The 20,375-nt window shown below is 40.7% G+C and overlaps 2 protein-coding genes across 6 annotated transcripts in view; one reads left to right on the plus strand and one right to left on the minus strand.

The window, feature by feature from the left end:
- marchf5 (membrane-associated ring finger (C3HC4) 5) overlaps nt 1-19,419 on the minus strand; it is a 29,383-nt gene extending 9,964 nt beyond the window's left edge. For 2 of the 3 annotated variants that reach the window (XM_056395528.1, XM_056395527.1), the window contains exons 1-2: nt 19,333-19,412; nt 7,730-7,932 (exon numbers count right to left, since the gene is read on the minus strand). In XM_056395528.1, coding sequence (XP_056251503.1) covers nt 7,730-7,932; nt 19,333-19,409 — 280 coding nt within the window. In that variant the 5' untranslated portion in view covers nt 19,410-19,412. Of the gene's footprint in view, nt 1-7,729; nt 7,933-19,004 lie in introns of all 3 variants that reach the window. The other variant, XM_056395529.1, reaches the window with a different exon arrangement.
- A 156-nt stretch (nt 19,420-19,575) lies between these two features.
- Nucleotides 19,576-20,375, plus strand: part of cpeb3 (cytoplasmic polyadenylation element binding protein 3) — a 43,751-nt gene continuing 42,951 nt past the window's right edge. For 2 of the 3 annotated variants that reach the window (XM_056395515.1, XM_056395513.1), the window contains exon 1: nt 19,745-20,373. Coding sequence is in view for 1 of the 3 variants with exons in the window: in XM_056395512.1 (XP_056251487.1) it covers nt 19,632-19,671 (40 nt within the window). In the remaining 2 variants the exon portion in view is untranslated. Of the gene's footprint in view, nt 19,672-19,744; nt 20,374-20,375 lie in introns of those variants that run through there. The other variant, XM_056395512.1, reaches the window with a different exon arrangement.

Below are 20,375 nucleotides of genomic sequence, written 5' to 3' on the forward strand. Positions count from 1 at the left end.
AAGACCATAGTGCATGAGAGAGGGATTATTTAATTAACGTGTAACCCCATACAAAATTTAGTTAATGAAGCCTTATATTCTGTAAATACAGGTTATTGTTTGGTTTTATTTACATGAAGAAGTATGTATGTTTCAGAGTAAGAAGTATCCACAGTTTAGAATGAGAGGTAAATGTATAATTATGCTGACCTAACTGCTGTCATTTACTCATTATCTTTGTAATTAGAGGTATGTTTTTTTTCTGACATGTCATTTAAAATCTTCAACATAATTGTTAAACAACATTAATCAAGTTGCAGGTCAGATGCATGTCAGTCACAATATTTCATATCATCTCTTACTCTTCACTCTAAATGCGTCCCATGTTGGTGAGCTGACGTTAGTTTTGTCAGTTGGTTCAGTTAGCTACACGACAGTTACACCAGGCAGTCAGTGGGTGTAAATATTTAGTAACAACTAATTTCTATGTAAGAGCCGTTTGTCTTGTGAAACCTGTTTTAATTTAGTGATGCATAAACCTCAGTCTCTTACATCAGAACTCGGCTAAGTTTGAATTCTGGAGTCGGTAGCATCAGCTGTTCATAAGTTCAAATATTGTTGATATTCATATATGAATTTGATGATATATTATTATCCAGAGAAACACTCTCACGTATTTATAAAACTGGTCCAAAGGTCAGCAGGCTTTCTAACAAACACACTCCTCTCTCGAGAGGGGTGACATTTCCAATCACATTTTTTAAATAGTGATTTTGACACATCTTGTCACATTGAGTAATAAAGCTGTGAAGTGGCATTAAAGCAGTGCTGAGTCATTGGTCATTGTGAAAGCAGGACTTGGTTCAAGAACACTTTCCCCTCTGGCCATGTCAGCAGTGGATTGATAAATATATTATGCTGTTCATTTATGCTACAAGGCAAGAAAAAAAAAAAAACAGATCGACCATGTAGCGCAGAAAGCTCTTATCACTTTAAGTTAAGGGCGACTGTGCTGCAGTTTGTTTGAGGCAACTGGCAGAGGTGCCGAGCCATCTTCAAGTCATCGAGGACAGAAAGCCTTGGACAGAGTTAATGCAAACACCTCAGCAGATACATTTTCATAAGCCTGCAGAGGAAACCAAAGCAGTGAGACCAAACTGTAACATCTCTGACTACAACATTTACCTACACATGGAGTGTAAAAAGAGCAGCAGCTTTCTAAAATAATTCTGAGGATCCGTGGTTATTTTTGGGTTTGGGGTTTTTACAGTTTGAACATAAGACAGACTTTATCAAGATGTTTGTACAGCCGGGCCACCAGGAGGCTGTTACCCATAAGTACTTGCCACAAGTTGTATACAATTCAGCCACTGTTAGCTCTCCTTCTACAGCTGAGTACATTCACTGCTCATGCTAAAGGTCTGTCTTCAGACAGCAGTGCTCCAGTCCACTTGTTGGGGAAGGAACCCAAAGCAAGCAAGAAGCATTTGGCCCTTTTAAAGCTACTTAACTCACAATGGAAATATCCCACTTTTATCTCTAAAGTAGTTATAAACACAGTGGCTCTCTCTTGTCTACTGCCAGTCCTTTGATGCTGTCCAGAGCTCCCCTTTACTGCACCTGTGTTTCCCGACCACATTGATCTTGCGATGCTTGAGTGCATTAATATGGCATATTTTGATGACAGCGTTGGAATCTCTTCCGCTCTCTCCCTGCCTTAGCATTACGACATCACGGCTGGAGAGAACTGGGTCGCCCTTAATGGCCACTGGCAGGACGGAGAGCTGAGCAATTCATTTCAGCCACTGGCAGCAGATTCCATAATTAAGATAATTAAAAGGGAGGGGGGAGTGAAGGAGTGAGGGGAAAAGTGCAACTGCAGTTCTTCGGTAGTGGGCACGCATGCTGGCACACTGTTCCAGCTGGCTTGTTTACTCTCTCTAGGCAGAGAGTCCATAAAGAAGAAGGAGCAGCAAGGACACACCGTCCTCGGAGTTGTATTGCCAGCCAAATTAGCATGATAGGCTGGCTTTGGCTCTGCAGCAGGTGCTGGTGGGAATATAGCCAGAATGGCATATACCTACCCTGCTCTTTGTGGGCTGCAGTGTTGCAAGCTTCTTTCTCTCCTGCGCCATAAGTCAGGGAAAACAATCAAAACCTAGGTTAATAGAAAAGGTGATCTGTGGCTCCAGAACAACCCCCTATCTGATCTGGTGGCAGACAGGGGGTCCCACAGTGAGCAAATCATGAGTCATGCCTATCAAGCCTGTAGAAATGAGCTGGCCTCAGCAGCAACCGCTGTGGCAGCTTCCCCTCAGTGCGCCCTGTCTACCTGTCCACAGCTTTGCCACCGTCACCTAAATTGAAAGCTGTCATCACAGTGTTGTCACCAAGCTGTGAAATTGCTATTATTCTGAGGGCTAATTAAAGCTGCTGCAAATACCACAGCTAGTGAAGTCAGGCCAGTAAAATTATATCCAAATATAAATACTTGTCTATGCTTTAAAAGTAAAGATGGTACAGGACCTGGCTGTCTGAACAACATGCAAATCATAAATACAAGGTATCGCCGTGTCCGTATAACCATAATATAGAAAGGCACGGTTGGAATAAAAAATGGGAAAGGAATACTGCAGCAATGATGCAGCAAAACAGACAATGCTGTACTCCTCCTTGTCTCGTACAATGCTGTACTAGACAAGCGTGCTAATGCCCAGCATATCCTGCAGCTACAGACTGGAACTCCTCAGATGTACAAATACTATCTCAGCTAAGAAATGAAGAAATTTACTCTCCTGTATTTATGAGAAATAGGCATTATTCATCAGCTATAAATAGACAAATTAAACTCTTGTTCTCATTTGCCTACTGTCTAAAAACTGAATGCAGATGTGATATAATGTTTCTAGATGGTTGGTTCAAATGCTTTCATGCTGGTTTAGTTTTCAGAACCCTGTGGCTTACTGGAGGATGAATGTCAAATGTCAAATTACAGCAAGTAATGGAAATTTAAATCAGTCCTGCACAAAACAATCATGATGTGGTAAAATCCATCGACGTGGAGGTCCAACTAACAAACCCAAATACTTTGCAAACGCATTTTGACATCATGCGGCGCCAAAGATGCAAAAGTAGCAAATCAGACTGCAGTGTTTGCATGGAGCGCTCGGCAGGAAAGGTTCCCGTCTGAGGCACATCCTGTTTAGAGTCTAGAGATGTCACCGTCACCGGGCAGAGTTCTAATGATGTGTGAAATGTGATGTTGAAGTCACAGGGAAACACTGGAGGACAGCTGTGATTTCATGGACTCATCAGCAGAGCGGCAGCGTCACTCCACTCATCTCCTCTCAGCCTTTGATGAGCTGCTCCGTCGGCTCCTCCCGTGACCCACTTTCACTCCCTGTCCGCTCTCCCAGACACATCCAGCATCCCTGCGCAGCTCCCTCACCACCTCTGTCTGACACTTGCTAATGGGATTAAGAAAAAGGCACTTTTCCCTGTGGTGGGAGAGCCTTTCAGGTACACTCAACAGGCTCTGTGCATTAAACAAACCGCTGGTCCTCTTCCTGCCCCAGATACATTCAGTGATTTTCAGCTGCTAGGGGGAAAATTAAGCCCTTTCTCAGAAGGACACCGCTTGTTTGGTTTGGTTTTATTTCTTCAATAAAAGTAGAATGATTTTCCAAGCATTGGTAGGTTACCTGCCACAGGACTTAACCAGACCCAGCTAAGGTAGTGGGTTAGACATTTAAATCGACACACTAAAGCTCATTACTTCATTTCCAGACAGTGCACTCTTCTATCCATTAACAAAGTGGGAACAGCTGGAAACTAGATTTACTGCCTCTGCAAACCAGTCAAGTTACAGTTTACATCGTGACTGTGGAGACTCATATAATGTATAAGTGAAGGAATTTAATAAAAAAAGGTATTTGCAGAACAATATTATGGCACAGTGAAGTTGACCTTTTGGATATAAAAAGGTGTGTAAAATATTGTCTAATATGCATATGATTTCTTGAGTTATGGCCAAATAAGTACCAAAGTACTTGATGTACATATGGACAGACAAAAAACATAATGCCTCCGTCCTCGTCTTAGAAAAAAAAAAGCATAAAAATGTAGCACTCTCTCAACTCTCTCTGGAATAGATCTCTCCTTCCAGATTTAGGCCATATTAATAAAATCCTTATTTACAAAAGTATAGATATCCCAGACTGTTGTAAGTCTTAGCGGACAATTCTCTCACTTAAAAATGCAAACTGACTTTTCTCTTGATTGGCTTCTAGTTAGATGTAGAGCGTCCTCCACCACATCCTCACACTCTGTCATCTACACTGAAGGGAAACCAAAGAACGTTACACACGACTAAATCAAAAGGTAACACAAGCCTCTGGTTGCTTATATAACCAGAGGCCATCAATCAGTAGATTGGACCACAGTAGAGAGGAAGTTCCCTTTCAAAATAAACCACTGGCCCATCCATCACAATGCTCTATTGCTGTTGGCCAAACCGCATGAGGATTCACACACGCGACAAGCGGACACAGACTTCGGAGTGGGCATCAGGAGCTGATGAGCTCGAGGTTAAACATGTTCAATTCTGGCCTACAACTCTTTTTTATACCCGGCTGTTATAAAAATAAGAGCTGGCCAAAATAACTAACCACATACACATAATGATGTGCCACACTGTGAGAAAACACTGATGCAATGTGTCTAAATCACGACTTCAAAAGCTACTGTGTGAAACAGAGACTTGATTCATAATGTGTCTCGAAGCCAGAGCATGTGAGTGAGACTAACATTAGATAAGACAAACATGTTTGTATATCCCCTTTGAACATTCTCTTGAACTGAAATAGAATCGATTTACATCCAGTTTAACCTGAGTTTGAATATTATTCTAAATAATATTTGATTCGTTTCTGAACAGGCATTAAGCGAGTAATACATTAAATCGGCAAAAATCAAATTTCAGTGAGCTTCAAAATCAAAAACAAAATGCATTTGTTATGTCTTCCAGTAAGATCTCTTTGATTTCAGCACCAAAACTTTTTTAAGTCGTCATCTGTTAGGAGTATTAAAACCATACATACAGTAAAAGGAATATCCTGTGTATCCGTAACAATGTGCACCAGTGTAGCTAACAGTACCTACTTCTTTTTGCCATGTTGCTTGGCAACCAGTCAGGCATAGCCTCACTGCAATTTCACTGAATCACTACACATCATCTTTGTGCTTTCATCTTTGGTATGAATCGATGCATTCAGAGTTATTCTTTACCTGCAACACCAAACACTCCAAGCTGTTTATGTCGCCAACACATTCACACTAAGTAGTGTAAATCTGATTTCTGTGACTTCAATTAGTTCAAAGTTCAAAACCGTCTCTTCAACTGATAAAACTCATGTGAATGTGGTCAAAAATACTACAAAGCTATGGATTAATGGCAGCAGACATTTGGACTCATACAGTTACATTAACAATGGCTCCATTTTATTCAAGTGTCCCAGTAAGCCACAACAGTGCGACAGTGAGCCTGAAACTGAAGCAGTTAAATGGAATTCAGCCATCATTCATTTTATTATTTACACCTGTGCTTTTACTACTGTAACAAGTCAAAATGTCTTCTGTGAACATTATGGTTATTATGGTCGAGGTAGACGGCCGCCCACCCTGAGTCCAGTTCTGCTTGAGGTTTTTGCCTTTAAAAAAATGAAGTTTCTCATTCTGACTGTCACCAAGTGCTGCTCACGGTGGGAATTGTTGTGTCTCTGTAATTATAATCAATATTACAAAGAGTATGGTTTAGCCCTGCTCTATATGAAAAGGGCCTTGACATGCTTTCTGTTGTGATGTTATATAAATAAAAATTGACTTGACTATGTTATTGAAGTAACCTAGAAATGTCATAGATCTTAATCTCTCCAGAGAGGCGTCATGTCAGAAATCATGCTGTACATTTGTGGTCATAACTGATTCAACAATAGCACTTGGTGCAACTGCAGAGCTACAGTCGGACCCATACTGAAGACTCCTTATTGAACAAGACCTACTTTTAATTTCTTCCTCCTGTTAGGCTCCAACTCAGCTGTTTAAAAGATCTAACCATTTTCATGAAAACTACTAACTTAGTTTTGGAACATCTCTTTCAGACATGCATTGATTTGGATTTTTCTTTTCGATGTAATGCAATGATATATTTTATTTATTTATTTATGAGTCAATAAATGTGATATTTTAATGATATTTAATGACTCAACACATTTAAGTGATTTAATTACTTAAATGTGTTGAGTCATTAAATATATTAATATATGTAATCCGGGCCTGTTGGGCTGTTCTATTAGATGTTATTTTTTCTGATATAAGACTAATTGACAGGCCTATTGGGACCTGGGAGCCAATTAACACGAAAACATCAATACAAACAGAAAAAAGCCAGGCAGACACATTCACAAATACCCAGCAAACAGCCAAGTGTTCAGTAATCAGCTCTCAGAGGGCGACAAACATACACAGGTTATTTACTGAGGAGGAGGAAGTGTTTAAAGAAGCTGAGCTGAAACATTCTGCTTATAGCACTAAAGTGACTGACAGTGCAGCCTTGGTCACTATAAATAAACATGAACCTGTTTACCAGCCGGGCCAGGCCTCCTGCAGACATTGTCTTAAGGCCAGCTCCTGTCTCAAATTGCAACTTCTCTCTCTTTGAGTTTGACATGCAAGTGGCCGAGTGGCTGATGGGTAAACAAGTCACAAGTGTGAACTATTAACCTGAAATTTATCCAAGTCTTCATATTTGGCAGGAAAATTTAACAATGGGATTAAACCAACATTATTCTTCCTGCTGTATCTGGAATATTTTTCTGTTACAAAGGAAGAGGACAAGTCAACCGTCGTCTTATAGAGGTATGAAGGGACAGAGACACTGAGACGTGAGCACTATCTGACCAAATAAGCATGGCAGTGTATGGTGTATTTTCATCAGATGAGTCATGGCTGGTGTTTGGGAACAATTGAAGCCCTCGTCACTCTGACGTGTTAGGATAATTGAGGTAGTCACTTCTCTAAAATGCTGCTGGTCAATCAGCCAGGAGCCCGGCCGTATAACAAGCGAGTGCCCTTCTGTTCCTTGTCAAGCTGAAAGGAAATGTTTACCCAGATCACCACAGAACCTATGCTGGTTCCGGAGTAAATAAACATGCACTCAGGCAAGACAAACTGAATAGCTCTCAGAGTTTTGGGTACAGTTACAGGCAGCAGCTATTAAGAGTGGCCTCAAAGAAGTGCTTCAGCAGACTATTCACATGGAAATTTGCTCTATAATGCTGCTTCAATGTTGACAGCTTGGGGAAAATGAGAGCAGTAATTACATTTTGAAAGCACAGTAAATTAAATTCAAACTTATGAGTTAGAAAGGTTATGGCACTTTCTCAGTATAGTATTGGCAACCAGCTGACAGGCAAAGTTTTAAACTGTCTTGTTATTACCATACCATGTGGTTCACACACAGGATTGGAATTACAATTATTTGTACAACCTTATCAAATCATTTTAAATTACCTGATCCTAATTATTAATTATAATGAATTCAAGTCCTTATAACCCCTCTTACTGATCAGTAATGATCCATTAGCCCTACAAGGCAACATAAGCTGTAGGCTCTTCAAGGTCATCTTGTCATTTCTAAGTCTTCTACTTATCCCCCCATCCCCAGTTTTATCCCTTGCGAGTTGTAACCCACCCAGTTTGGGAAAGACGATGAGGTATTCTGCATTGCATTGTGGGCAGGCCACGCGCGCCGTGCTGTTGCCCCGCTGCTTTTCATCCACCCAGCGCTGCAGACAGGCCTGGTGAACCCACTTGGTGGAGCCACGGCAGTGACACGGACGCACCCACTCTGCCGTGCGGTCGTCCTCGTCTGTGGCGAAGCACACCCAACAGCTCCTAAAAACAAACACACACACAGGTGAGATTAAGATAGTGAAATACACACACACACACACACACACACACAACTGGAGATGAGGTTGTCGATTTCCAAATGACAGTCACAGTACATCAGTTTCACACTTATTTCCCTCAAGTGTGAACAAAAAAAAAGCTGACAACAAATAATGTGATTTCTAAAGACAGATAAACAGATTAGACAAAGCTTCTGCACTTCTAAATCAAAGTGGTGTGATAAATACCTTTGGCTCTAGCTAAATAAAATCTAAGCAGAGTGCCCGCCCACTAGCACTGACAGAATAGGCAGAGGCCAGCTTGAGAGCCACATAGCAAAATAAACTGCCTACCACCTATGACTCTACATTCTATTTCAATTAAAGGCTTTCAATTTATTAATAAATAAATACCACTGTAGTGAACTAATTTCACTATGTTCACATTCATGAGTCCATGAGTATCAGGACACATCTGAGGATAAAGAAAAGTCTACACCTACCTAAAGTCACTGAGGCATGTTTTGGAGCATCTGTTTGTTTGTGCATGTAGAGGAGAGAGTGACAGAGGGCAAGCAAGACTAATGTAATCTTTTCATGTCTCCTTTGAGTGAAAAGCAGCGAGTCAGCAGCGCAGAGTAACTTCAAACATGATTCAAAGGTTTGGGCTTAGATCTGGTTTATTTGGACTTCTTACTGAAAAGTGTTGCTGAGGCCATTTTTCACCTGTTTGAGAATAATGGTGGAGGCAGTGATCAAAGTCTCCGAAATGACTCCAGACTAAATGGCTTAGATGGAACACACAAACGAACACACGCATACGCACACACAATCACTTTGGGCCAGTGACTCTGCATGAAATCAGCCAAGATCAATACATAAACCCTATAGGCAAACAAGCTGTGATGCTGACTGCTTGTCAAGCATATCTGACAGCACTGCAGGAAGTGTTCAATGCACATGCACACACTGGGTCAAACAAACAGGCCCTTCATCCTACCATCTGGACTCAAGGGAAGAGATTTCCAAGGGATTAGTTTTTAGATCACATCACAATGTCAGATTGCACTTGCTATTAAAAAAAAAAAAAAAAAAAAAAAAAAAAAAGTCAATACTTTCTTTGACTACAGGGGGACGACCTACACTTCACTTGTGTACCGTTTCTTGTGGCTGAGTTCTTGCGTTGCCTGTAGTTAGAGCTACATCCTCCTGACATTGCCTTTAGAATTAATTAGACTGCTACTAAAACCTAAATTCACCAGGGCATCCCTGTGAGTGTGAACACAATATTCTGATAAGGCACTGCTTGGATGTGCAGGGAAAGCAGAGGGGGACGGGACAGGACAGGATGCAGTCAAACTGAGGACTGAGTCTCCCTTTTGGGTGACATCCAGACAAATGCCTCGTTCTGGCCTCAAGCCAAACCATATTAACAACCCCCACTCCTGCCCACAAGTCTCCCAACACATCCTCCTGCCTCTCCTCCCTTTGGCGTAAACTGTTCCTAAATTAGACAGAGGTATGAGGCAAGAGGAGTTGACTTCCTCCAACTTGTGCCTCCTCACTTACAAGAAAGGAGCCATTTGAATGGTTGGCCTGTCTGCTGTGCTATTGTCCAATTAATTGGACTCCCTTTGTGAACAATACACACCCCTCAACCCCCTCTGACAGATATCCAAGTTCCTTGACCTTACTCCAGTACATCTCCAACTGTGACATTATATTGCTTTTCCATAATTAATAAGCAGAGTGTGACTGGTTGGAAGGTTCACCACCCCTGTGTCTCACTGCATGCGGCCAACTTCAAGAATCTAGTTACATTCTTATTTTAGCTGCTATATACCAATCATATTAGTCATAGGTTAGATGTGAATAACTGGTCTGAGAAAATCAGCAACACAAGACCATGCGTACCAAACTATGACAAGGGAGCTGGTTCTATTGGTTCTAATAAAAACCTAGGAACAAATGCAATTTTTGTTTGATTTTTCAAATTAAGAAAAAAAAACAACTAAAATCCAAATCGTTAAGATTTTCACGTTCAGTTGTGCCTGGGACAAGCCTGTTGCTAGGAGGATCTGCTGGGTCAGAAGCCGACAGCTGCCTTCGACCCAGTTACAGCCCGACTATCCGTGTGTGACATTTACGTTCTCATTTTCATAATTACACTGAACCTTGAACAGCTGGCATTTCACTGGATGAATGAAACAATGATTAGTCTACACACACACGCCTCCCATAAACCCCTGGCAAAGATTCGGTGCAGAGGGAGACTGTAATAGAGCCGTTTGTTTTTTCTCTCAGGCTATGATTATGTACATTTTGGGCCATTATTCAGATTAGGACATTTGTGCTACTAAATCTGTGAGAAAAAAAACCTGGCAGATTATTACTCATAGAGTCCAGGTTACAGTGAGCACCTCCTCCACCATCAATACACATTACCATGAAATCTACATTTACACTCAGGTCTAAGTTTATCCATTTCATAACAGTCATGTAAAAGGTTGGTTGGGTCCTGGATCTCCTCTCTGACAGGGTTTGGACCTCTAGCTGACTATGTCTGACTGGATAATGCGTACCTACAGTTTAGTGTTTCAGTTCCTGTCTTTAACAGGTAACAGTTATGCCTGGAATGGAGGAAACCTGCAGCCTTTTTACTCTCACTAGGAAGTAGGAAATGTTTATTATCAGATTATCAGAAATATCCAACAGTGGTATGAACTACAGGTGTAATTTCTAAATGTATTCCCAGAATCAAGAAAGTCCAATAACCCTTAAATGGGATTTATGGGACCTATGGAAACATTCTGGTGGTTTTACTGGTAATCATTACACCAGGAAAAAATGTCCACCATACATTCCCAAAATGATCCACTGCCTGTGATTGCAACTATTCTGCCATCAATAACCTGTTTCATTTACATTTTGATTTACCCTGATATCTGATGGGAAGACATTTTGTCTGCATGTCTGTGATATAACACAGAAAACTCTGAAAAGATGGTTTAAATCCAGTTTTACTGCTCTATGCCTTGTTGGCAGTTCATCTGAGTCATGGCAACCACCATGACTCACTGTGATAGAGACATCTGTCAGTGAAGGCAAACAAGCCCCTGAACTGTCTCTTATGGAGAATAACAACAACAACAACAACAAAAAAATCATCAAAAATGCTTTTTAGAGAGAGGTTGGTGGCTTTTCTAATCACAAAGTTTTCTGGGTGCCCACCTCTAGCAGCACTCCCACATTGGCTTCAGTCGCTGACTCAGCTAATCCCCATAGTACACTGTGTGTGGACATTTCAACCCTCCCACAGTTGAATAATGGATGTCAAATCTGCGGCTTTCTGTCATCGTCATGCTGAGGTCTAGGTGTGCTCTGTTACTAGGGCCACAGGGGAGTAGAGGGGGGTCCTCTGTGAAAGACTGCGGATGACCAACTGGGATTATTTGTTCGGGTTGCTGCCCGCTTGCAATGGATGATTTTCCAATACTCCCCTGATGCTGAATAAAACATGACGATGCAGGAGAGGCGCCCTCGGTTCGAGGCGCTCAAGTAACATGAGCGGCTAAAGGACAGAAACGTTGAGCCTCTATTCACACTTCTGTCTGCTGTCCTCATAAAAATCAGTCTGTAGCAGGTCACCTCCCCTTTGCCTCCGACAGGTACGGCAGCCTTCACCATACTCATAGCTGTCTGACACTATAACACAATTTTTGCACTGCAAAGCTGGCAAGGCTAATAAGAAAAAATATGCATTCAATGTCCTACACTGAGGGGCTTAATATCCCACAAGACAGCACAGAGAGTGAAAGCGAGGCAGCTATACAAAGTGAGGATGAGCAGTTGAGTAGAATATTGGACAGATGTCTCCAGAGGAGCACGACAGCGGAGAACAAAGCCCAGAGCTCCCTTAGATTCACTGGCTCCTATTCCTGTAACCCAGCCCCACTGCATGACAGGACCTAATACAACAGCACCGAAATGCTATCCTCTGTGCGAAACTTTAATCTCTGGCTCGATGTCACCTCAACCCTGTTTAACAGAACAGTCGGGCAGATAAGCCTACGCTGCACATGTACAAAATGGTCTCCTTCATACAGAGAAAATGCCTGTGCAATATGACATGAAAACTGGCTTGTAAATCTATACATTTAAAACAATAGACAGCAACAAAAGTCTGACAAACCAATGTTTACAACAATCTAAATCAGACTGAATTAATGACAAGCTTATCAGGTGCAGCAAATACATGTTTGCTGGCGATTGTACAATGTGTTCACAACACATATTCAAATATTTACGCTCCAAAAAATGAATCCCAAACCTATGGATACATTACATTGAGAGATGCTATCACTGGCACAATCCCGTTGTTACTATCTAACAAGGTCTGGAAGGTTTCCATCAAAACGTCCTTCAAGAACATGAGCTCTGATGATGGCGACTTGCCTGCACTTCACTGAAGCAAGGTGACCTGCCATCTCCTCCGCTTATTTACTTGTTCAACAGGCAAAATCAAGAGGGGCTTTGCTGTTTCCACAATGAGCTTTAATCCACCTAATGCTAACCAACTGCTTTTGAAACTTCAAGGGCAGGCGAACAGCAGTGTGTATTATCCTTTTTATTTTGCCAGTTATTCTGAAAAACCTTCAAGCTGCCAGGATCAAAAGAATGTGCAGCAGTGGAGGACTGTAGATCCTTTCTGTAAAGCTAGGCCAACATCATGTGTTCTACTTCAGCCCTGAATGGGATTTTGACAATCTGAGAAAGTGCAGAACTGTATCATAAAGTCACACAAACACGGGGTGGGGGGGGTCTGATGGTGGGGTCTGAAGGAATACAGGCTGTCAGGGTGATTGACACTATGTACAAAGATGAGTGTGACCGCATAGCTACTTTCTCATAGTCTCACAAGTCAAGCTCACGTTCATTAACAAGTGCATAAGCCACCCTACAAAAGGTGCCTTTCACTCAGCAGAGGTCACATGACTGTGGGAAAACTGGGGGGTTCTCAGCACAAAGGCAGGGTACAGGAGCACTGGATTCTGGCCTACAAACATAAAAGTTAAGGCCTAGGGGGCTTCTCCATGTCTGACTGCTTCTACTCATTCACAAACTAATCTTGTCCACGTCAGTTAAACAACAACACAGGGTGCTTGTTTGCCACCTTGGAATGATATAGTATCCAACTACTCAGAGTCTAAGATTATTAACTTTCATTTATCAGCTTCTGGTGAAAAGAGTCTTTGGCAGATAAATTGATGAGCTTTAGTTGCCACACAGACTTTGAAAAGATCTCATAGTCATAGTGTTGGGTATTTTCCTCATGAGTTGGACAAAATAACTGTCCTTACAAAATTGAGCAATTGAATACAGCAACATGAACTCCAGCTTCTAAAATTACTGGATTTTAATCAACACCTTAGTGCCAGTTTCAACAAAAAAATCGTCTTGTAGTTTTTGCATCTATATAGTGACATTTCAAAAATAACAGCACTTTAGATTTAAGAAACTGACCAGAAAACATGACTCACTGTGTTTATATTGCTCACTGACAGGTAAATGTTTGTCCACTGAGTGGACTAACACAGGAGCCTCCCACCTCTCTTACAGCATCCAGCCACTTCATAATAAATCTGTGTACTTCTGCTACCTGTAGTACTAGGCACCGTGACCTTTGTATCATATTAACACATACACAGGAGTCCAGGCAAAGGCGTTTGTTTACGCTTTGCCATGCCCATGAGTGGATGGCATCCAAAGTTAAGAAGGTGGATTACAATCCATTAATCCAAAACTTCCTGTTTATGCAAATCTCTAGATTTATGTAGTATTTGTCTTAAATATCACTACAATTTTATTTTGCTCTCTGTAAATGTTCACACTTTAAAAAACTATGAAGGGTCAAATAGTCTTGAGAAAAGGTTTGAGATACAACCCTGAGTTTGGGGCCAACAATGTAACAGGATGGCCTTTAGTTAATGGCCTGTGGTTTAAATAACTCTAGCCTGCTAGCTAAACCAGCTAGCTTAAGACATGTCATTTGGGGTGAGCTTTCACTGATGTTAATGCCATGCAGCGCAGGTTTCTAAAAGCTACAGGTTACCAGCTGCTGACAGCTATTAATTTCTGTTTAGAATATGACCATAACCTAGTTTATGAGAAAATGTTGTCACGTTTATGCAGTTGTTTTGCATTAGAGAGCCAAAAGACACAACTATTTAAAAATACAAGGTAATAATTCCAATAACTTGATGATATTCTGGCCATGGAAACTGCTGCTTTCATATTTATCTGTTTAAATAGGGATGATATCTGAAAAAAAAAGTAGTTATGTTAGATAATAACATAAGAATAGATACATGCATGTCTTGTATCACCAACAATAACGCAGATCTTTAAGACCCAGAAAGGCAACATGTCAAAAGTAGCTTTACATTACTACAACATATTATGATAAGAAAAACCCACCAATATAGTTTGTTAAACATATGTATGTATATCAATGTAACCATGAGCTCCTATTTTAAAGTTTTGTATTTAACAAGAAAATGAACATCACTTTCTTCACACCACCCCATACCAGAATTGCACCAAATCATGACTACTGAGTTTAACCATGCCTTCAATCATTATTATCCCTTTCATACACACAGAGCACATATTTACATACACATTCATACTAACAGCAACAGGGTCAGTGATCTGGACAACAAAAGCAGACAAGAAAATAATAAAACAAGGAGGTTGTGTGAGAGCCAATAAAAAGGTCAGGCTGGATTGAAATGTGTCTTCTACATCTATTTGTGAAACACTGCATTGCAGGGGCAGCTGGCTGCTTGTGGCAGGCCAGATAAGAGCCTGTGGAGCCTTATGTTTGTCAGTGATAGAGGCTGGGTACACAACCATGGGCAAGGGGACATGACATACATCTTACTGCTATCAGCTCCTCAAACACTGTCAGGGTTATTGCCTCTGCCACACAGCCACAGCACGCAGCTAAAGCACATTTCACAAAGCTCACATGCCCTTCCTTTCTTTCTGCTACTCTACCATGTGCTTAGGAAACGGTTTCAAAGTCCAGCATTCAATATTGACAGAAAGTGCTGTGTCAAATTCCTACAAATGCCTCTTAGTATGCACTGCACAAGCTATCAAATGCTGGTAACTATCTTGAGGGGGAACGGCACACCGATGTGCTTGGACCTGAGGTTGCAGCATCCACTCACCATCACCTACCCAGAAGATGGAAAATTCTGGTCACACAAGTAGCAAGACAACACGTAACAAGCAGCCAGCGTGGCTTTGTGCCACTTAAAAACTGAATCCTGTTATATTATTACATACAGAATGACGATGGCTAGAAATGACCTTGGTCAATTGTGAAAAATGCTTGATTTATCTAAGTCTGAGTTAAAAACAAGACTCCTTTGCTTACATGGAAGATGATTAGATTTCATCACATCTTATCTTGTTCTGCAAGTTTATACTTCAATTTTGTGTATTCCCAGAAAACAGGGAGATTAGTAGGTCAAAGCACTAAACTTATTATGCATGCCCATAATGATTACTTTACTGAATTCATTACATGGACCTCAATTGCACATCCCCACAATTTGTAAGAGGTATTGAATTACCTGCAATTTATTTTCTTAGCAAACATTCCAATAAAAATAGAACCAAGCTGGTTACAATTACCAGATTCACTTGTCTTGTTCTACAACTGCATTATGATAAATCAGAACTGCACTACTAGAACAGTTGTACAAGACTGGTGCAAAAACTTGCAATTGAATTGAAGTGCAAATTCTTTTTTGGCTTAATTAATAAATTTAGTTCAAATCTGCGGGGGAAAAAAATTATATTAAATTATTATATTATTATATTAAAATATTTTTCAAACATTTCAGAGCTTCAGAAAACTAACTTGTTAAAGATAACAGGTTCTAATTTAGTGTTTGAATTTGGGTGGTGCAGTAACCCTTTTGTTTACATTTGATCAGCAACTGAGCCTTTAAATACGTTCAAAAACACTAACATCACACACACGTAATGCAGTCTGTAAACTGTTTCATTTTTTTCCCAGTTTCACCATCACATAAAACTGATCACCTTATTTGACTACACTGATGAAAGCTGTAAGACAAAAACACATTGTCCATGCTAACTTTAGTCAAAACATGCTGAGCAATGTGTTGATGTGATCTGACCACAAAACACACTACAGCTGCAATCCTGCAAGTCTGATCTCTGTGATGCGATATCATATGAAATCACATAGTTATGACCCTGAGCTCAACTATCTTTTGTCTTACTGTGTGCAACAATATTACTTTGCAGAGCAGCATGAGCAAAAAGCTGCATTAATGTGAAAACAACATTGAAAATTAACACAGCATGAACTGATGCTCCTGCCAAAACAACAAAAGGAAGCCAAACAAAAATCTGAATAATAATGTGCTGAATGTGAATTTAACTTGTTGCCTAAAGGTTGGCTGCTAGCTATCACAAATAAAAAGAAGCAGCCTTTCAGAATTTGAGGCTGCATTGTCTGGGTTTTATGTCTAGTGTGGCTGCCAAAGTGACAAGCTACAGCTATGAGCAAGGCTCAGGACCTTGTACTGCTCAAAGGGAACTGCAGAGTTGCCGATTGTCTACCCCAACATCCCTGAAGAAATGTACTGAGGGTATGATTGTATGTGATTTTAGCTTAAAATAATTCCCCACCCTCCATAATGGATACCGCCTCCATGAGACCATGAAACTGTTAAACCTGCGGTTCCACATTGTGCTAAGCGATGCCCCAGTCTACCCAGAGAGTTGTCAGACATTTCAATGTCAGAAGACAAGTCTGAGCTTCTTATGTCAGCGGTAAAACTTATCACTGCAATATTTTCCCATGGCTTCAAAGGGAATTCGCTTTTTTGTGTGTACAGGCATTGGACAGCTATGCCAGATTGGCAGTATGAAGCAAACCTAAACATGTTTGAATGTCATTAAGCATACCCCCTCCCTCTTTATTGCTTCCATCTATGTTTAGTGACCTTGCATACTCTTCCTTCTTGATGCTTTTTACTTGTACAGCTTCATCAAATTTATTCCCATGATGCTTTGGGGAGGTTTCCAACAATGATTTTCCCCACAACACTCAGAACAATTAGCATTCCGTTGCTTTGTTTTTTCCCCTCATTTACTGTAAAGAATCTCCACATTCCTAGCTAGTGACGGATGATGATACCTGCTAATACTTCCTCTTTCATAGAATTGTTCCTAAAGGTGTCATCAGGCCCACTCAGGCTTTGCTCTAAGTGTATAGTGGCAAGAAAAAGTATGTGAACCCTTTAGAATGACCTCAAAAAAGCACTTCTGGTAGCTGCTGAAATAGACCTGCACAATGTTTGGGGGTGGTCTTCCTACAGAACTGCTTCAGCACAGATATATTCTTAGGATGTCTGGTGTGAGCAGCTCTCTTCAGGTCATTCCACAGCATCTCTACTGGATTAAGGTCTGAACTCTGACTGGGCCAATGCAACAGGTGGATTTTCGTAGTTTGAAGTCATTCTGTAGAGGTGGATTTAGTTTATTTTTAGCACCATTGTCCTGCTGCATCACTCAACTTCTACTGAGCTTCAGCAGGTGGACAGCCACCCTGACATTATCCTTTAAGATACCTCGATAAACTTAGGAATTAATTTTCACCTCAAGGATGGCGAGCTGTCCAGGCCGAGAGGCAGCAAAGCCCCAAATCATAATTGGAATGATATTTTCATGTTAGTAAGCAGAGGCCTTTTCACACCATACATAGTGTTGCATGTTCTTCCTAAACAAGTGGACCTTAATTTCATAAGTCCATAAAACCTTTTCCCAGTAGTGTTATGGAGTTTCAAGTTGCTCTTCGGCAAATTTCAATTTGTTATTGTGGAAAGCAGCAGCTTCCTCTGTGGTGTCCATGGCAGAACATCATGCTCCATGCAATCATGATTTGTGTTTTGCAGACTTGTGAACAGATATGTTAACCAGTTCCAGTTAATTCCTTAAGCCTTTAGTTGTTCCTCCGATGTTCTTTGTTACATTACTGGTCATTCTGCATTGCGTTTTTGGAGTTATCCTAGATGGACGCACACTTCTAGGGAGGTTAGTTGCAGTACTAAAGCATCTCCGTTTATAGATTGACTGTGGAGTGATGAATATCTATTCTCTTCAAGATAACTTTGTAAGCCTTTCCGGCTTAATACGAATCAACAATACCTCATCATAAGTCTGTGCTTGTTCATAACTGTAACTTGGATGAAGATCTTTCTATATTTTAGAACAAATCTTTACATAGATGGAGGTCATTCCAAGGGGTTCACTTAATCTTTCTTGCCACTGAATGCCCAATATGATTTTCTCTTCTTTATAACAAACTGTTCATGCACACAATTCAGACATCTTATCAAGTAACTGCAGGGTTACATAAGTTCTGACTATTCTATGAATGAGTGTGAGTTTAAATAGCACATATCCAGGTGAATGAAAGCAAACGTGCCATAGAAATTGTATCCAGTGTTTCTTTTTAAAAGAAGATAAGCAGTTTGCTCTTTCAGTGCCATAATGATCATTAGCTATGAACGTGACCATTTCAGAAATCTTACCAAGCACAGCCTTCACCTCGTCTAAGGGTCAAGAGTTGACAGGACAAATGTTTTGGGATAAGTGCAGCTAACATTATGACCTTAGGTTAATTACGAGTAACAGGGTAAAAGAAGTACCTGTATAACGTTAAGGTGAATTTATTCAAAGTTATAGGGAGGTATTAAGTTCACTTAATGCAGTGTTAAATTCAGTACAATAGTTGTGGTGGACATCCTGTATCAACAATACAATACAATGACTAGCCAACGTTTATGATATTCAAAATTGAGTTTAAAGTCAATAGATATAAAACGACAACCACATGTTAAAGTAGACGCTTTTCTGAATAGTTTTAAAAGGTAATAATCTCACTTCACCCATTTCTGTCCATCGTAATGATTTTACGTAAAGCTACGTAACTGCCCATTAGCACATTAGCCTTAAACTTGAACTCACCTGTCCAAATTCTGCTGCATGACAACTGCACCCTGTTCCGCCATTATCGTTGAGAAGCAAAACAATACTCAAATGCTTTCTTCTTAGTATATGGGTTTAACTGCGTTACAGATAAAACATTAAAATGGCACGCCTGTTAATTTGCTGCAGCTGAGGTTGGAGTAAAACCACTTGCTAGCTAGCTGAGGAACTAACGCTAACTAGCTGCATAGGCCTTTGTGTTGACACGGCGTCAGCTGCAAACGAGCCAATTATTTAGCATAAAACTATTCCTGCACGGTCATGACAGTCTAAACAGCATGTATTGGCGACCGATGCACTAACTCACGTAAAAATCCTCTTTACATCGGCTACGGCCTTGTTTGTCACTAATATCATCGCATTGGCGTGACCGTTTGACTCCATTGACTGGCCGTCTCTGAGGTAACGTAAAATAGCACGGCTGTGCGTGTTGCGTCATCAAAACAAGGACAGCGCCGCAAAGGGAAACCGTTCCTCTGACATGGGAAATGTAGTCTCGTAACGCTTCCCTCCCTCTTATGGCTAAAAACATCAACTTAATGTTCTGAATCCACTGCGAACAGATGTGCCAAAGGGAGGCCACGGCTTTCTGGAGACACGGCCGTCATGAAGATGCACATATGGCTACAGAACATATCTAATAGTGGTAAGACGTTTTAATTAGGATAGATTGTTCATGTCAAACTATATACTCCACACCATATCTGCTTGTCTTTACTTGAGTGTTAAAGTATTTTTATTACATCATTCCAAGCTTTTCTGCAAAATGAGTGTAAGTAATTTATTATTTATTTTAATTTATTATTGGTGTCTTGCATATAAAACATGCGTGTGAGTGAAAGCACCTGTGTAAGAGAGAGAGAGAGAGAGAGAGAGAGAGAGAGAGAGAGAGAGAAAGAAAGAGAAAGAGAGAGAGAGAGAGGGAGAGTAAGAGGGGTGTTACTGTCAGTCATTGCTATTTTTATTACTTGTAACTTCACCTATGGGTCATCTTTGAAACTGATATAAAGACAGATATACATACATACATACATACATACATACATATATATGTGTGTGTGTGTGTGTGTGTGTGTGTGTTGTGTGTGTGTGTGTGTGTGTGTGTGTGTGTGTGTGTGTGTATAACAACATAGATAGGCTACATATTTGTGTTGACCAGCCACTGCAGAGTGAGAAACTACAACTCCCTACAGCCTCCTCGGCATCATCCATGCGCCGCAGTCAATCAGCTGTTGAGGCAACTGCTGACTATATCGGCACAAGGGTAGCTCGTTTGTCATATCTAAACCCAGACGAGGCAAACAGAAATATCTTTACTTACAGAGTCACAAAAAGGTGAACGATAAAGGT

This window comes from Seriola aureovittata, chromosome 14 (genome assembly GCF_021018895.1).
Source record: "Seriola aureovittata isolate HTS-2021-v1 ecotype China chromosome 14, ASM2101889v1, whole genome shotgun sequence".
NCBI lineage: Eukaryota > Metazoa > Chordata > Actinopteri > Carangiformes > Carangidae > Seriola > Seriola aureovittata.